The following is an 18192-nucleotide window of genomic DNA, read 5'->3' as shown; positions in this document are numbered from 1 at the left end:
TACAACAAAACCATAAAGGGAGAGTTCCAGGACAGCCAGGACTACTCAAGAAGCCCTGTCTTTAATCTTCCTTTTAATTTCTCTTGGGTCGAATGGAGCCTCTGAGCTAACAACTGTCTAAGTCTTGAGTACTACTGTCAGGAGCCATTTCCCCCAAAAAGTATTGCAGGGACCATTGTCCTCCATTTCCCCCAAAAAGTACTGCAGGGACCATTGTCCTGGGGATGTTTGCAGAGGGCCCCACACCCCAACTGTATTAAGAACTATTTGTTGGCAGAGCCCACCCCACATCCAACTATCTTGAGAGCTGTTAGCGGAACCTGCCCCACATTCCAACTATCTAGAGAACTGTTTGTGGTTGGAATCACAAAAGGAACGATTCTGCTTACATAGAAAACACTAGGTGTGTCGACTCATGACCAAGTGTCAACTTGTGACCATTGCTGCCCCGGCAAGATCCCATGCCCCTGCCCCCTGCCCCCATCCCAAGCCAAATTCCTCATCCAAGGGCTATATAAGCTGCTGCCATTATGCTAATAAACGGAGGCTTTGACAACAGATCTTGCTTGGCCTCCTTCCTCTCTCCCGCCCATGTCTTTTCAGATAGCGCCTCTTCGGGACCCTGGAATACTGACCTGCCAGGCGGGTTACAACCCTAGACTAATTGACCCGCTGGGCGGTTACATACTACTAAATATTCTTATGCCTTAACACACACACATACACAATTCATGTTTATAAACAATGTATTTACACCTGAATGTGGATGCCAGCAGTGCCCTTTCACAGATCTAATTACTAGCTCTCATTCCTCTACTCTCCCCCTTATCTCTTCTTCAAGGCTCTGGTCGAGGCCTATCTTAATCATTTTTCACTTGATAAAGCCAGAAAATTTCTCTCTAGTTCTCTAGTTAATTTTTTTTTTTTTTTTTTTTTTTTTGATTTTCGAGACAGGGTTTCTCTGTAGCTTTTTGGTTCCTGTCCTGGAACTAGCTCTTGTAGACCAGGCTGGCCTCCTCTGCCTCCCTAGTGCTGGGATTAAAGATGTGCGCCACCACGCCCGGCTCTCCAGTTAATTTCAATACAGCACTTAAACAGAAGACTCTGTACCCATATCTGATGTTCTAAATTACAAATATTCATTCATTTACATAGCATCCTGGGAGCTGAACCCAGGGCCCGCTGCGTGCTAACAAATATGTTTTTGTTGTTGTTGTCTCTGTTGGGGACAAGGTCTCACTATGTAGCCCTGTCTATCCTGAACTCATTTTTGTAGCTGGCCTCAAATTCTCAGAGATCTGACTGCTTCTATCGCTGGAATGCTGGGATTAAAGGCGTGTATCACCACACCTAGCCATTAAGTTGGTAAACTTCAACGTTTGCGTCTAGCCCTTTCAAGTAGACTGGAAGGCTCCTGAGGAAAGGAACTGCCTTTCAAAACCCTTCTACCCACAGGCACAGCACAAATACACAACCTAAGTTCTCGTTATCACTATATTAAGTACTTATTGCTAGAAATAACAAGGCAAATTATGACATTAAGCCTTCGTAACTCTGTTCATAGAACCATTACAGTAGATACAGTACAACAAAGTGGAAACTTTTTGCAGTTTCCACTACTGTCACAACTACAGAATTTGCTTTTAATTTTTTTTATTCTTTTGAGATTCATACTCAGCTCCCCTCCCCCAACTCTTTCCAGATCCATCTCTCCCTGCTTTCCTACCAAGCTAACTTTGTGTCCTTTTTTTTTTCCTTTAAACCCATCAAGATCAATTTGTGCTGCCCAAATATTCTTGGATGTGTGGTCTTCCTCTAGAGCTGGCTTAACCAGGGACACTCTTTAAGAAATAATAGTCTCCTTTTCCAGAAGCTAACATCGCCAATAGCTCCATGGCTAGGGTGAGGTTTCATGTCCACCTCCCATCTTCATGCTATGATTCAGTCTGGCTTGGGTTTGTTGACAAAACCACTGTAAGTTCATATGTGCAGCTGCCCTGCTCTGTCCCTTACAGTTACCCACACAGTCCATTGCCTCTACCTTTCTTTTCCAGTCCCCTTCCAATAAGAATCCCTGAACCTTAGGGAGATAGGAGTTCGATTATCATTATTATTATTGAAATATATTAATAAGTTTCTCTTGATAGCCCAGGCTGACCTGAAAATTACTACACAGGCTCTGAGTGGCCTTGAACTCATGGCAATTCTTCTGCTTTTCCCTCCCAAATTCGAGGATCACAAGTTTGAGTCACTATAACCAACTTGGAAATTGCTTTTCTTTTTTTTTTTTTTTTTTTTGGTTTTTCGAGACAGGGTTTCTCTGTAGCTTTGGAGCCTGTCCTGAAACTCCCTTTGTAGACCAGCCTGGCCTCCCGAGTGCTGGGATTAAAGGCGTGCGCCACCACTGCCCGGCAGAAATTGCTTTTCAATTAAAATTTCTGTAATCTCTTTCGAGATTAAAACACACACACAAAAAGGCCAATAAGATGCTGGAGCCATGATGACCTTAATTTAATCCTGGATCCCACATGGTAGCAGGAGAAAACTGACTGCTGAGAGTTGTCCTCTGACATCTACACATTCACTAAAGTATGTGAGTGCCTGCAGTCACAAACATTCATACATACAAACACACAGACACACATGCTAAGTAAAGAATTTTAAATTATACAATATGTATTTTACTGAGTAAACAAAGTTACTCAGGAATTATTATTGGTAAATGTTTCATGTTTTCCCCCTTTTGGTTGTTTTTTAGTGATTTTTTTCATTTGCAACAGGAATTAAATGTTTAAATTGAAAGACCAGAAAAACAAACAAAAAAATAACATTTTCTCTACAACATTTGGAATTAAGGGAACGTTTTCCTAATTGACTGTACCATAAAAACAAGTTCTCACAACAATTAAAATCCCAGACATTCCGAACATTTTCCTTGTCCCAATGGAGAGACTAAAAGATAAGTTTGCAACTCTAAAATCTGCAGCTACAGATGCCCCTGTGGGAACATCATTATGAAAAAGGAACTTTGCTAGATTTTTGTTCAAACCACAACTTACCCCTCCAAAGTCAACTACTAAACATCCACAGTCTTCAGAGGCCTGTCACTTCTGAATTTCCTTTCTTAAATTTTACTTATCTGTTTGTTTTTTTGAGCCAGAGTCTCACCATGCTGCCCCGAGCAACCTGGAACTTGCTAAGTAACCTAGGCTTGCCTTGAACTTGGGAGATTTGCCTGCCCCAATCTCCCAAATGCTGGAATTAAAAGTGTGAGCCACAAAAGTTTTTTTTCTTTTAATCTTTATTTATTCTTATTTTATGTGCACTGGTGTTTTGACTGTACGTATATCCGTGTGAGTGTGTCAGAGCTCCTGGAATTGGAGTTACAGATGGTTGTGAGCTGCCATGTGGGGGCAGGGAATTGAACTCAGGACCTCTGGAAAAGCAGCCAATGCTATTAACTGCTGAGCCATCTCTCCAGTCCCGTCCCCCTTCTTTGGAGAGGCTCTGGGATTTTTTTTCATAGGTAGTACTGAATTAGCAATGAGACAACATTTTGAGACATCAAGAAATCCTTGGGTATATGGGTATACTAAGCTTCCTTGTACTACTGTTTGACAGGTTAATTTTTCTTTTTCTTTATTTGTTCCTGAGACAGGATTTCTCTGTATAATCCAGGATGGCCTGGAACTCACAGAGATCCACCTGTCTCTGCCTCCTGAGTGCTGAGATTAAAGGTGTGCGCCACCCCCACCGGAAGACAAGTTCATATTTTAAAAACAGACAACAAGGCTAAAGTTCAAGCATGAGACCTCAGACACAATCCCCGCTTTCAAAGAGCACATTCTTGGCAGCTGTGTCACACCTCCAACTTGGAGAGTGTGGCGACTAACGCCCGAGGTCAGTCACACAGACACCTGGTCCTACAGACATGCAAACCTAGTTTAAAGGGCTTCATTTCTTCTCTATTAGGTTTCATATTGTCAGTCTTAATCTGATGCTTGGTCACTTTTTCCTACATTTCAGTATTCCTGCTAGCCTTGTGCTGTCTGTAAACATGTTCCCCATATATTTATGGCATTAATAGTATAAGCAAGGCCCCTCTCTCTCTTTCATCTTGTGAAAAGGAGTAAGTATGCTGCCAGAATCTGGTTTTTATAAGCATCCTGCCTCTTGGCCACTGTCTTCCTTTTTCATCTCTGACCACACTTTTCTTTGAAGTTTTTAAATGAATGCAATATTTTCCTATAGCCTTTTCTGCTGTATGGACTACACATTTGCAAAACAACTCAAGTATTTTCTTAGATTTCAAAATAAAGCATGTGAGCATTGAAAATGAATAAATGAAAAGACATACTCCTTGTGGCTAATATCATTTCTAGGCTTACTCATAAAAACAGCTGAAAGGCTTTTTCAAAAGTTTGTCCATAAAACTACAAGAACACATTAAGTGGTTAGGGTCTCGCTCTACTAAGTCAAGGAAACCCTGTTTTGAAGAACAGCATTAAGCCAACTACTAGAAGGAATACTTGAGAAGAACTGTGGACTTGGCTCTGGTCAGGGCCCTAACTGTTTCTGGGTAACAAGTGGGTGCTTATGGAAGCACAATAACTCTTCCACAGCCTTTCAGTGCTGTTTGCTTAGTAGAACCTATTTCCACAAGCACTCCACTTGTTATGGGGACGTAACACTTTTTTAAAGACTGTAGAATGCTATGCGTAAGGGGCACACATTCTGGAAGAAAAGATTGTGAGTTACAGGGCAGGCTGAGCTATATAAGAAGATCCTATCTCAAGAAAGAAAAGAGAAAAGGCCAAACTTATCAGCCAAAATAAAAATAGCTATTGTTTCTTTTACAAGTGCCATGTTAACTCATATACAAGAGTTCATAGTAAGTCACCAGGGAGTAATGAAGTCTTAATTTAATATTTTGTCTTAAGCCACCTGAGACAATGGGTTAAAGCTTAAAGGCAATTCTTTCAGAGACTACAGCACAGGATCAATATCTTTAGAGAAACTAGATGATGGGATGGCAAGAGAAATTTGAAACAGCCTCTAAAGGCAGCACATAAAGTGGCAAAGATACTCGCCATGGTTCACTGACTTACATGCCGATCCGATCTTTCCAGACAGACGCTCTATGAAGTACTGAAGAGACTGACACAGAACTGATTGTTCTTAAAGACTACACTGGTGGCTCTGTAGAGAATGAACTGAACGAAAGGCCTCATACGGCATGGCTGCAGGGACTTGTCCTGACTAGGGGAGGCAAAGGAAAGAAATAACACATACGCAGCGGGCCCTGGGTTCGGCTCCCAGGATGCTATGTAAATGAATGAATATTTGTAATTTAGAACATCAGATATGGGTACAGAGTGAATGTCTTCTGTTTAAGTGCTGTATTGAAATTAACTGGAGAGCCGGGCAGTGGTGGCGCACGCCTTTAATCCCAGCACTAGGGAGGCTGAGGCAGGCGGATCTCTGTGAGTTCCTCTGTGAGTTCGAGGCCAGTCTGGACTCTCAGATGGAGAAACCTCAGAACTGCAGCTCAGTGTGTTTATTACACACAGCACAGACAGGCAGGGTTACTGCAGACAGATAAACATGGAGGCAGGGTTTGTGGTATAAGATAACTTCAATAGGAGCATTCTCTGTAGGGAGCACTCTTCAGGCCATAAATGACTCAGGGGAAGAGGAAGAAGAGTTATGGAGGACATTTTCTGTACACACTATCAATACATGCACATGGGCCTGAAGAAGGCTTTGACATCCCTCTGAGCTTTGAGCATCACTTTGGGAGCAGTAGTGGAAAAGGGAGGCTTTGCCATTGTCCCATGAGTCTGAGGCCATGTTCCTTGACAAACCTTTGTCTATGTCAACAGCACACATTCACTCAGGGCTTCCTCCGATCCCATTACTGTAAGATGGCAAAGGTAGAAGGAAAGAGACCAGTTAAGAAGCTACAGTTATCTAGGCAACAATCCTAGTCCAGTGGCTTAGATTACAAAGACGACTGGAAAGACAGAGAGATATTTGTATTCAAGAGCTAATGCAGAGGTGTACTGTACCGAGACAACGATAACAAAACTCTTTTGATTTGCCTTCCTGTGGTCAGTCCTAAAATCTACCATAAATGCTTAGATCAAAAACGAGGTACAGATGTCATCTGTTTTTTGACCTTAAACTTAATAAGCAAGTATCTTTGCTTCTATCACATTTTTGAAATCTTCCTCAAATTGATATACGCTGACTTCCTGTAATAATTTTCAAATGTAAGCTATATCTCGGGTTATTACAGCTAATTCCTATCTGCTCTCTCTTTTTGAACAGCTATCAGATATACTAGTGGAGACGAGCAAGCATTTGAGTTCATGACTCTGAAGCTCAGAAGTGAGATGACCTAGAGCACATATAGTTTGTAAAGCTGCAGAGCTGGATGACATCACCTATACAGTGTGCTATAGGACAAAGATCACAATACTACACCAAGTGACAGCTTCGAAGATGGAGAAAAAGGATCGCACCACCACACCGAGTGACATCTTCGAAAACGGAATTTAGGAGGGAATTCAGTCAAAGAAAGTAGGTGTTCTGGCAGACCATCGCAAAGCCCTCTGGATTTCCAATTTTCTCAATCCTTGTCATGGATCCAATAAATTACCCTTTCCTAAAAGCTACTACATTCCATGGCACTGACCTACTCTTATTTCCTAGGCTGTTTGATTCCTGGGTATATGTATGTGCATGCATACACGCACACAACCTGACCTTAAAGATATTGTTCATTGGGCTAGAGAGATGATTCAGTGTTTAAGAGCACTGACTGTTCTTCCAGAGGACCCAGGTTCAGATCTCAGCACCCACATGACAGCTCACAACTGTCTGTAACTCCAAGATCTGATAGCCTTACACAGACATACACACAGGCAAAACACCAAAGCACATAAAATAAACCACCAAAGCAGTAAATAAATTTTTTAAAAATATAGTTTGTTCCTTTTGATGCTTCAACCATCAATTCTAAACTAGTAACTTCCAAATGGGTAGCTTGCTAGAGCATGCTTATGAATATGTATTTTCTTGAACCATTTAAGATCCAAGAATTGGCCAGACGGTGGTAGTGCAAGCCTTTAATTCCAGCATTTAGGAGGCAGAGGCAGGTGGATCTTTGTGAGTTCGAGGCCAGCCTGGCCTACAGAGTGAATTCCAGGATGCCAAGGCTACACAGAGAAACCTAGTCTCAAAACCAAAGATCCAAGAATCAATTTTCTTGGTGAAGTTTTTTAACTCAAATTAGTTTTTTAATTTTTATCTCTTAGTAAATATTATAATGGCTTTTATAAATGTCCAATAACCCTCACCTATTATTTAACTCTAATTTTTTAAAAAGTATTATTATTATTATTATTATTATTATTACTATTACTATTATTGTGTGGGGGCAGGTGGGTACATGTGCCACAGCATGAAGGTCAGAGGGCAACTTTGTAGAGTTGGTTCTTTCCTTCCACATTTACTTTGGTTCTAATGATCAAATTAGGTGTCCAAGCTTGTGCAGTAAGCACCTCTGAACCATCTTTATGACAGACAGTGCTCACAGCAATGTTAATAAAATGATCCTGTATCTAAAAAGGAAATTTAGTTTAAGGAAATCAACAACTATAACTAAAAAAGCACTCTAACGAGAATGGAGATCTTTATTAAAGCTCTGTAGCTATGCTATATTTGTTATTTTGTTTCTATCAGCCCCAGCAGCGATTTGTGATACAAATTAATCAAATGGGGGTTAGGTGCTGAGGAGTCAAGCTGAACAACTTTGGCTTAAACAACAGATGTAAGTAGGGAGAACAAAATGGAAAACAGCGGTTAAAAAAAAAAGACAGGAAGTAGGATGACCTCTGGGGTCAAGTAGAAAGATTCAAGCCAAAAAAAAAAAAAAAAAAGAAAAAACACCCAAAGGGGCTATCAGGCTTCAGTCATAGGTCTGTATCCGCTTATGCTATCCTATCTTGAATCTAAATTCTTTGCTCATTTATATCAATCACTAGACTGAGTGTGAGTGCGAGTGCCCTGAGGCTGCAGGACACCTCTCCTTGCTACTCTGTAAAGCTTAAAATGCCTTGCCCAGAGAAGTCTATTACTCTTTGAAAAAGTTGCTACAGATTCCTGTTCAATTTCTCTACCATTATCTCCGATTCCAAATTAATGGATGTTCTATGGTTTTATTAATGGGGTTTTACAGTGCTGGTGGGAAAGAACTAATATGGCAAAGCTTTAAATAAACATTACTCATCTTCGACGATAAGAAACTACAAGTCTTCTGACTACAACATAATTACAATAGATGACAATAAAAAAGCACATGATTCTATGAATCTCTTTCCTATTTATGTTTTTAGATGGGGCTTCACTGTCTGGTGCAGGGCTTGCCTAGAACTCCTAAACTTAAGTGATCCTTCAGCCTTAGCCTAAGATGTTGCAGGGATGGCACTATCGCCACCAGAGCCCTTGCCTAGCACGCGTAAAGCCTTGTGTTTGTCCCCTAGCACTCAAAAAACGGTTTCCCTTAGAAACATTTCTAGCTTCTCATCCCTTTTTATCTCTACAGTTGTTTTCATCTGAACTTCACTACTAGGGTGAAATGAGTTTCAACTACGTTTTGGGATGGAGGAGGAAGAATGCCAAGTGCTGACATAGTACATATCCTTATTCCAACTCTGTCCCTCAGGTTGTTATCTTACAGACATTCTCTCCAGTCCCTGTGGTTGACTCACTTCTGAGTCACTCTTGTCTCATAAAACAATGTTTGATGGGGTAAAGTAAGTCAAGGATGAGTTTATTAAAACTATAAAACAACTGCACTAACAAATATGAATATATATATAAATGTGTATATAATGCATTAGTGTGTGTATCTATATCCCACACTTTTCCATACACAAACTGATTAAAACATGCCATGATCAGTAGTGAATACTTCTTAAGTATCTCTCCCCACTAGTTCGTTGTCTGAAGGGACCACATCGGAACATTTGCTATGACCCCACCATTAAGACTACTCTGTGAGTATTCTCCCTACAACCAGGCTATTTGACTTAAATGTGTTCACTACCTCTGCTTTCTCATTCTTTCCAAACCCAAGAGCCAAGTATAGATTCCAGTATTCATTGATGGTTATTTCTCTCGCTTCTTCACATTTAAAAAGGCAGTGACAAACGACAGCACTCCCTCACTGTGGGCCAGACCTGGGGTTCTCAAGATGCTACTATAATGGACACCTGAACATGACAGCTGTACACTCACTGTCATTCTCAAGTCCAACCACCTATGCGATGTCACACCAGGTGCTGCGTCCGGAATTCCTACCCACAAGAAGGGTCAGCAATGCGTCTACCGAAAAACGGCCTTCTCCAACCTCAGCTCAGCTCCTACAGCAAACAGCACCAATTCTTCCCACTTCAAAACAGAGACGTGCGTGTCTAAGCACGTTGAGACTAATAGATGACAGTCATTACACTCCGTAGACTTGGCTGGCAGGAATGTGTGTAGGTAGCCACTAACTTTATGGCGCGCGGGGAGGGGGGGGTCCTTCAATTCTAGGACTCCCCTTCCCCAGCAACGCCAAGGAAAGCAGAGCCCCCACACCCTCCGAGGCGCGGCGGGAGACTCTTGGGGGAGAGGACAAAAGACGCTAGCGGGTGAAGGCTCACCGAGGTCGGCGGCTGAGGGGCCAGGGAAGGCTCGGGGCTGACGTCCATCCTCTCGCCGCTGTCTGTCTCGTCGTCCGCCATCTTAAGGGAGACGAATGCCCGCAGTTCTCGACCCCCGGCCGCGGGCGAGCGGAAACCTGTGGCCAGCCCGACGCGCCGGAGACGACACTTTTACGACGGCCCCTGAAGTCAGGTTTGTCGCAGCACCCGGAGCAGCTTCCGGTCGGCTTCCCGGAAGCAGGCTCCCGATCCGCCAGGCGCAGGTTTCCACCCCCTGGTGTTCAGTCCTGGTTTTCTCCCAGGCTGAGCCCCTAGGGAAGACCTTACTGTTGTGTCTTTAGCCCTTTGCCCAGGTAGACGTCGTGAGATGACAAAACCGGGAGGCCGAGTCTATTTGTCGGTAGAGGAAGACAAACTGGATACTACGCCCTTATGGAAAACAACTTGAAAAGAAGAAACGCCTAGAAACATTGAGGGGAAAAAAGTTGATGTTGGGTCCAGGGGGGTCGTGCAAAGATGGGGACAGACCTCCAAAGTCTAATAAACCAGAAGCAAATTTTATTCCAGAAACCAGAATTCCAGGTTCCAGGAAAAACAGAAGCAAACTTAAAAAAAAAAAAAAAAAAAAAAAAAAAACCGCGGGGCACAGAAGCTTATCAGCTAGTTGAGACCACAGCCAGAGATGGTGTTTGTTAGGCTGTGGCAAAAGGCGGGTTTCTGAACCCATCTTTTTATAGTAGGTACACCAAGCATTAGGTCTGAACAAAGGAATTTTTACGATCTTGCCCCAAGCAGTGGGCCAGTCAATGAGACCCTAAGCGAGGTGGGGGGAGGGAGGGCGTGGGCTCTAATGTCAATGGGTAACTAGGCAGCTATAGTGAAATATGTTTCAGAGATTACAGTGAAAGTCACTAATTGCAAGAAAACAGATGTCTTTAGTAATTAGTTAGAAAAAGGGACCGCTAGCAATATCATCAGAAAATTAATAGAATAATTGATTCCTAGGCTGGGAACTTAGAAGACAGCAGGAAGTTCTTCACACTAACTCAAGGAAAAACTCAGATATAGACCGCCATACTTTATAACCTACATTATCAGAGCTCATCAGTCAACCTGAGTTTGTACCTTATCTACTGTCTCCTGGTACCTCCAGGCAGTGTATACTGGAGCCCCAAGCCTCTCATTTGATGGCGCCAGTCTCCTATAACAGAGACGGTGCCTAACCCAGAGGTCACATATCTCTGTCTCCTAAAGGCTAACTCAGTTCATATCTGTCGTTAATCAGGGATAGCCAGGATACTACTCTGAGTATGCAGAGAGAAGCGCTGACATTTTAAATAAAACAGCCAGTTGTAAAATGAAATGACCTAAACTAATGGAGGCTTCTTAAGCCTCTGAGAAAATAGTTCACTGTGAATGACTGATCCTCGATCTGCTGAGAAAGCTGCTGATAGTCTGTTCTCATTCTCCTAGACTTATAACTCTATGTTTCTTTATTTCTACATTCTTATTTCTGGAATCTACATTTTTATTTTTTATTCTTGGACTCTTCAGTTGACACAAACTGCCTATGTATACACTCATGCATCTAGATAGAAAGTACTCCAGGAAGAATCTAGGTTCTGAACCGTGAGGACGCACCCAAGGCCAAGACCAGGGTTGGAGGACAAAGGTGATCGAGACCTAATTTGACGTCATCTGGGTTTTTTTTTTTTCTTTTACAAAATGAATGACTCAGCTCGACCTCTAATTCCACCTTGGTGTTCCAACTGACAAACGTCAGTCACCTGACACCTTTTTAAATTTAAAAAAAAAATTAATTTGCCGGGCGGTGGTGGCGCACGCCTTTAATCCCAGCACTCGGGAGGCAGAGGCAGGCGGATCTCTGTGAGTTGGAGGCCAGCCTGGTCTACAAGAGCTAGTTCCAGGACAGGAACCAAAAGCTATGGAGAAACCCTGTCTCAAAAATCAAAAAAAAAAAATTAATTTTACTGACTTAATTGTGTGTATGTATGTGGTGCATGCATGTGCCATGAAACATATTTGGAGGTCAGAGGACAGTTTTCAGGGATTCATATTCTGCCATCTCGCCTGCCGTAAAATTTAAAAGTATTTTTTTTAAACAGGGATCCATATTAGGTAGTGTTTTCTTCATATACTCCAACCAAAACAACACATTACTATAAATAGAGGCAGAACTAAATCACAGCTATCATCTATTAAACTAGAACTTAAGAAATTTGCAAAAATTAATCATTCCAATATTTGGGGTTTTGTTTACAGAGTTTTTTGTTTGTTTGTTTGTTTGTTTTGAGACAGGGTTTCTCTGTGGTTTTGGAGCCTGTCCTGGAACTAGCTCTTGAAGACCAGGCTGGTCTCGAACTCACAGAGATTCGCCTGCCTCTGCCTCCCGAGTGCTGGGATTAAAGGCGAGTGCCACCACCGCCTGGTTAGTTATTTTCTTTTTAAATGCAGTTTACTCCTGGTGTAATGGCACACACCTTTATACACTCTGAACTCAAGGCCAGCCTGGTCTACTCAGAGAGTTCTGCAGTTGGATCTACGCAGTGAGACATTGTCTCAAGAAAAGAAAAAGGAGCCTGGCAGTGGTGGAGCATGCCTTTAATCCCAGCACTTGGGAGGCAGAGGCAGGCATATTGCTATGAGTTTGAGGCCAGCCTGGTCTACAAAGAGCTAGTGCCAGGACAGGCTCCAAAGCCACAGAGAAACCCTGTCTTGAAAAAAAAAAGAAAGAAAAGAAAAAAAAGGAAGAAAAAAGAGAAAAGAAAGAAAAGAAACGAAAAAGGGGAAAAAAGAAATGAAAAATAAAAATATGGTTTATATAAATAATATTGGTTATTATGTTTAAATGATTGTAAACCAGGCATGGTGGTTTACAACTATAGTGCTAGCTAGCATTTGAGAGGCCACATTAGGAAGATTGTTACAAGTTGGAGACCAGCAGAACTACAAAGTTCCAAATCTAGCTGCAAAGTGAGGTCCTGTACAAAAAAAAAAAAAAAAAAGCAGAACACATGTTGGTTTACATAAAGTCCTGTATAAAAATATTTTAAACTAATTACCTGGGTGATGGTGGTACACATCTCTAATCCCAGGCCTGGGGCTGGGAGCCGGTGTCGAGGCAGGTGGATCTCTGAGTTAAGGCCAGCCTGATCTCCAGAGGGAGTTCCAGGTTAGTCTCCAAAGCTACACAGAGAAACCCTGCCTCAAAAAAAAAAAAAAAAAAAAAAAAATCAAAAATATAAACTGATTAAAAAATTTCTCCTCTGTCTCTATTCTAATGCAGGGGAAAAGGCACACAACACAATGACCAGATTTTTACAAATAAATGCTGAATTTTAATTGAGATTATTACTATATATAAAAATGTGGGGTGTTCCTTTGTTAGCTTTTGTTTGTTTCTTTATCTCACTGTCTCCCTCTGGCCTGGAACTTGCTCTCTGCCACCATGCCCCGTTGAGTGTTTATGCTTTCTATAGAGTTCTCTCATGTTGGGTAAATTATTCATCCCTGGCATAGATTCATCCTAGCTATAATGTGACTTTCCTCTCATAATTTTGTTTTGTTTTGTTTTTTGAAACAGAGTGTTTCTGTGTAACAGCTCTAATTGCCCCAGAACTCACTCTGTAGCCCAGGCTGGCCTCAAACTCACAGAGATCCGCCTGCCTCTGCCTCCCAAGTGCTGGGATTAAAGGTGTGCACTACCACTGCTCAACTTATAACATTTTTCAAAAACTTGTGTCTTTTATTTCTACTCATAAACAAAATTAATTTATGTCATATGTCTTATATACTTTATAGACATAGCATGGATAATTTTGCCCATAAAACAAAGTTTCATAAATGAAAGTTTCTACTTGTTGGGGTGCATAGCCCAAGCAGGCCTTGAACTTCTGACCCTATGTCTCTTACTTGTAAGTCAGATCATGTCTCTAATTTGCAAGTTGGAATTATAACTGTGTGGCATCACATTTATCTCCAGAATTTTACACACACACACACATTGCAGATTGTTTGTAATATTTTTCTTTTACATTAAAAAAAACATTTTTATAGGGCTGGAGAGATGGCTTAGAAGTTAAGAGAACTGTGTGCTCTTCCAGAGGACATGAGTTCAATTCCCAGCAACCACATGGTGACTCACAACCATCTGTAATGAGATCTGGTGCCCTCTTCTGGCCTGCAGGGATACACACAGGCAGAACACTGTACATAATAAATAAATGAATCTTAAAAACAAAAAAGAGCTGGGTGGTGGTGGCGCACGCCTTTAATCCCGGCAGAGACAGGCAGATCTCTGTGAGTTCGAGACCAGCCTGGTCTACAGAGCTAGTTCCAGGACAGGCTCCAAAGCCACAGAGAAACCCTGTCTCGAAAAACCAAAGAGAGAGAGAGAATAAATCAACAGTCTGTAGTTGTTATTTTGTTTTTGGTTTTGTTGTTTGATTTTTTTTTTTTTTGAGACAGTGTTTCTCTTTGTAACCCTGGAACTCATTCTGTAGACCATACCTCCTGAGCACTAGAATTAAAGGTATTCATCACTATCGCCCTGCTAAACATTTTATTTTTAGCAGCTGAAGAGATGCCTCAGTGGTTAGGGGTTAAGATCCTTGCATAGGATCGGGATTCAGCTCTCAGCACCTACAGTCACAGCAATCTGTAACTCCAGTTCTAGGGGATGCAATGCTCTCTTCCGGCCTCCATGGGCACTGCACACGCGTGGTACACAGACATACAAGCAGGCAAAACATTGATACATAAAATAAAAATAAACGTTTTAAAAAGATATTTTGGTTTGTTTATTTACTTTAATACACTGTTCTGCCTGCATGTATGCCCGCTGCCAGAAGAGGGCACCAGGTCTCATTATAGAAGGTTGTGAGCTGCCATGTGGTTGCTGGGAATTGAATTCAGCACCTCTGGAAGAGCAGGTAGTGCCCTTAATTTCTGAGCTATTTCTCCAGCCCAAAGCACTATTTGTATAAAAATATTTATTTCAGGAGAGATAGCTCAGAGGTTAAGAGCACTACCTGCTCTTCCAGAGGACCCACGTTCAATTCCCAGTACCCACATGGCAGCTCTCAAATAGTCCAGAGAACCCAACGTCCATGACAAACCACCAATGCAGATAAAAATACATTTTTTAAAAAAAGCGCACTAAAAAAGAATTTAAAATATTTTTTTCTGAATAGCAATACATAATAGAGTAGGTTAGATAAATTAAGGCCGGAACCAGAATCTAATTATCCTGCCCTCGGTCTATAGGAAATATTGGCAGGCATACCACAGTGCTACAATATCATATAAATGAGTACACATAAAAGCAGGATAAGAAAAAAGATAATTTTCACAAGACATGAAATCCTGTAGGGGTTATGTTATTTCAGAAGGGGCCAGAGTGAGCCTCCTGTCGCTTTTGTATTTTAAGAGGCGTCCTCATACACACTTTGATTCTCACAAGCATGCTGCACGCACGGAAGGTATCATTAACTTCGCTTTACAGGTGCAGAGGCCGCACCACGGAGGTCAGGGATGCCTGGCCCCGGAGGAGCCAGGTGACGCGCTGCCTCCCGGCCACCCCCTCGCTTGGCTCTTCCTGGTCCTCACTACTTTGGCAAACGCCCGGGAGCCGGGCAGCGGGGCCGCGGAGGCCGGGGCTGAGGCAACGAGCAGCCTGGCGGTGGCGGCGGCCGGCAGGCGGCCTTAGAGGCCGGAAGTGCGGGCCGGAGCGCACCGGGGCCGCGCCGCGATGGCAGGAGTGCTGGCCCTCCGGGTGGTGGCCGGGCTGGCGGCGGCGGCGCTGGCAGCCCTGCTGTTGGAGCACTATGGCCTGGCCGGACCCCCCTCGCCGCTGCCGAAGCCCCGAGACGCCCAGAGGCCGCACCCCGCCCCGGGATCCGGAGCCCACAACGTCTTCTGGGGTCTGCAGGTGACGCGGCGGGAGGCAAGGGACGGCGCGGGGACGGGAAGCCCAGCCCAGCAGGGGACCTCGGTCGCGTGCCGACTGCTGGGTCAGCGCCCGGCTCGCTCCTTCCCCGGGGTTCCGTGGCGCATCTTTTTCTTTCTCTTTCCGCGCCCTAGAGCTGCTGGGCCACCCCTGTCATTTCTGACTCAGATTGTGTGTCTCTGTCCAATGCCTGCTTTTGACAGATATCCGACATTCACCTGAGCAGGTTTCAAGATCCCGGCAGAGCATTGGACTTAGAGAAGTTCTGTTCGGAAACCATTGACATCATTCAGCCAGCTCTTGTCCTGGCCACTGGTAGGGGGGATTCCTGTGTTGTGCTGTGCTGTGGTGGTGATGTACTGTAGTTCTTGATGGTAGAATGGGCAGCAACTGTTGGCTTGAGGATGTTAGGAACAGGAACTCTGTGGACGCAGCTGACAGGAAGCCCTTTGAGCTACAGGCAAGGGGACTTTGTAATTGCCTTTACCAGTTGATACTAGAGTCAGGATTCAGGCTAATGCTTTGCCATCTCGAGGTTTTCTCAAAGCAGTAGGTATAAGGCGTGTGATGTGTTTATGACTAGGTGTTGTCTGCCATATATGTACTGCGCGCACGTGTTGAGTGTGTGTGTCGTGTATTTGTGTGTTGAGTGTGTGTGTGTCGTGTGTGTGTATGTTGAGTGTGTGTGTGTTGAGTGTGTGTTGGTGGTGATGATGTACCGGCTGATGTCCCACTGAATTTGAGAATTAGGAAAAGCCCTTTAACCAGGAATCAAAAATTCTCCTTTGTTGACTTAACGTTTTCTGTACAAAGAGGTTAACCTTATGTTTTCAGTTACTTTAAGGATTCAAGTTACTTCATCCCTTGGTAGTTTTCTAACTGCATTTCCTATACTCTTCCAGTCTGTGCACAAGTGCTCCCAAAGTTTGGGGCAGAGAAAAAGGTCCAAGGTGTATTTGTGTTTTTTTATTGGATGGTTCAGTTGCCACTCTACTGAAACACGTCCACTGTTAAGATGAGGTATCAGTCCTCAATAAGCCCCTGCTTCAGGTGTTCTGTTTGCTTTCAAAGAAATTTTGGCTCTTTTATAAATCATTTCTAATATCATAATAACCACATAAACACTTGTTAACTTATGATAATAGAGCCCTTGCTGAGACAATCATGTTGGTTTAAATGGCTCGCTTTGGGCATATGTGGACTCATAACTGATTTTATGTATGTGTGCTGAGTAGCTGAAGAATTTGTATTCCTTCGGGTGTGTGTTTGTCTGAGCTCTCCCCCCCCCCCCCCGGAGTTTATTTTACATTGCAGTTCAATGTAAACCCACAGGAGACCTGACAGATGCCAAAACAAAGGAACACTTGGGATCCAGACAACATGAGGTAGAATGGCAAACTTACCAGAGAATCCTGAAGAAGACCAGAGTCTTGGAAAAAACCAAGTGGCTGGATATCAAAGGAAATCATGGTAAAAGCCAAGAGCCAAATAAAATTGCACACACACACACACACACACACTCCCTTCAGAAACATAGATTTTACTAGTTTAGATTATAAAGTTATAAAATGGGAACTAATAACATAAAGTTAGATATAATGAAGGCCACATTTTTTGTTTGTTTTTGGGTTTTTTGTTGTTGTTTTTGTTCTGTTTTTTTTTTTTTTTTTTTTTTTTGAGACAAGATTTCTTTTTAGCTTTATCCTGTCCTAGAACTTACTCTGTAGAACAGGCTGGCCTCGAACCCACAGAGATCCACCTGTCTCTGCCTCCTAAGGGCTGGGGTTAAAGGCGTGCACTACCACCGCCCCGCTAAAGGCCACATCTCTTATACACAGCTGTAACATATGATATTAAAACTTCAGAGGCAAGTAGAACTCTGTGAGTTTGAGGCCAGCATAGTTTATATAGCAAGTTGTAGGTCGGTCAGGCTCCATAGCAAGATCTTGTCTCAAAAGATAAAAAGACAAAAGAAAGGAAACAAAAAAAAAAGGAAATCCAGTTAAAGGAAAAAAAAAAGTTAAGTGTATCTCTGTAAGTCTGAGGCCAGCTTGAGCTACAGAGCAAGTTCTTAGGACAGACTCCAAAGCCACGGAGAAATCCTGCCTTGAAAAACCAAAAAGAGAATCTAAAACACGTGAAAGTTAGTATGATGTTTTCCTCTTTACAAAGGAGAAAGAGTTCTTCAGAAATTATGGCTTATGCTGGATGATGGTGGTGCACACCTTTAATCCCAGCACTCGGAAGGCAGAGGCAGGTGGAAGATCTCTATGAATTCGAGACTAGCCTGATCTACAAGAGCTAGTTCCAAGATAGGCTCCAAAGCTACAGAGAAACCTTGTCTTGAAAAAAAAAAACTCAAAAAATTACGTTTTTAAAAAACCCTACGTTTTGTTAAGTGAAAAGAAGCTAAATCTACATCTTCGTACTGTATGATTCCATTTATATGACATCTAGAAGATAAAACTATGGCAGATGACAGATTGTAGTTGCCAGAGGTAGGAGGTAGAAGGA

General features: G+C 42.7%; 2 protein-coding genes across 5 annotated transcripts in view; one reads left to right on the top strand and one right to left on the bottom strand.

Annotated features, from left to right (window-relative positions):
• Ubr1 (ubiquitin protein ligase E3 component n-recognin 1) overlaps positions 1–9941 on the bottom strand; it is a 122416-nt gene extending 112475 nt beyond the window's left edge. For both annotated transcript variants that reach the window (XM_050133464.1, XM_050133468.1), the window contains exon 1: positions 9711–9941. In XM_050133464.1, the coding sequence (XP_049989421.1) occupies positions 9711–9791 (81 nt within the window). In that variant the 5' untranslated portion in view covers positions 9792–9941. The remainder of the gene's footprint in view (positions 1–9710) is intronic.
• Positions 9942–15325: 5384 nt separating this feature from the next.
• The window catches only part of Tmem62 (transmembrane protein 62), a 32709-nt gene continuing 29842 nt past the window's right edge, over positions 15326–18192 (top strand). The window contains exons 1-3 of one of the 3 annotated variants that reach the window (XM_050134336.1): positions 15326–15660; positions 15882–15993; positions 17011–17148. In XM_050134336.1, coding sequence (XP_049990293.1) covers positions 15481–15660; positions 15882–15993; positions 17011–17148 — 430 coding nt within the window. In that variant the 5' untranslated portion in view covers positions 15326–15480. Of the gene's footprint in view, positions 15661–15881; positions 15994–17010; positions 17149–18192 lie in introns of those variants that run through there. The other 2 variants (XM_050134337.1, XM_050134338.1) reach the window with 2 other exon arrangements.

Source organism: Alexandromys fortis, unplaced genomic scaffold (assembly GCF_014885135.2).
Source record: "Alexandromys fortis isolate MF-2015 unplaced genomic scaffold, M_Fortis_MF-2015_v1.1 scaffold_6, whole genome shotgun sequence".
Classification (NCBI taxonomy): Eukaryota; Metazoa; Chordata; class Mammalia; order Rodentia; family Cricetidae; genus Alexandromys; species Alexandromys fortis.
The sequence above is the reverse complement of the archived record's forward strand: the minus strand, read 5'-3'. Positions and strand labels throughout refer to the sequence as shown.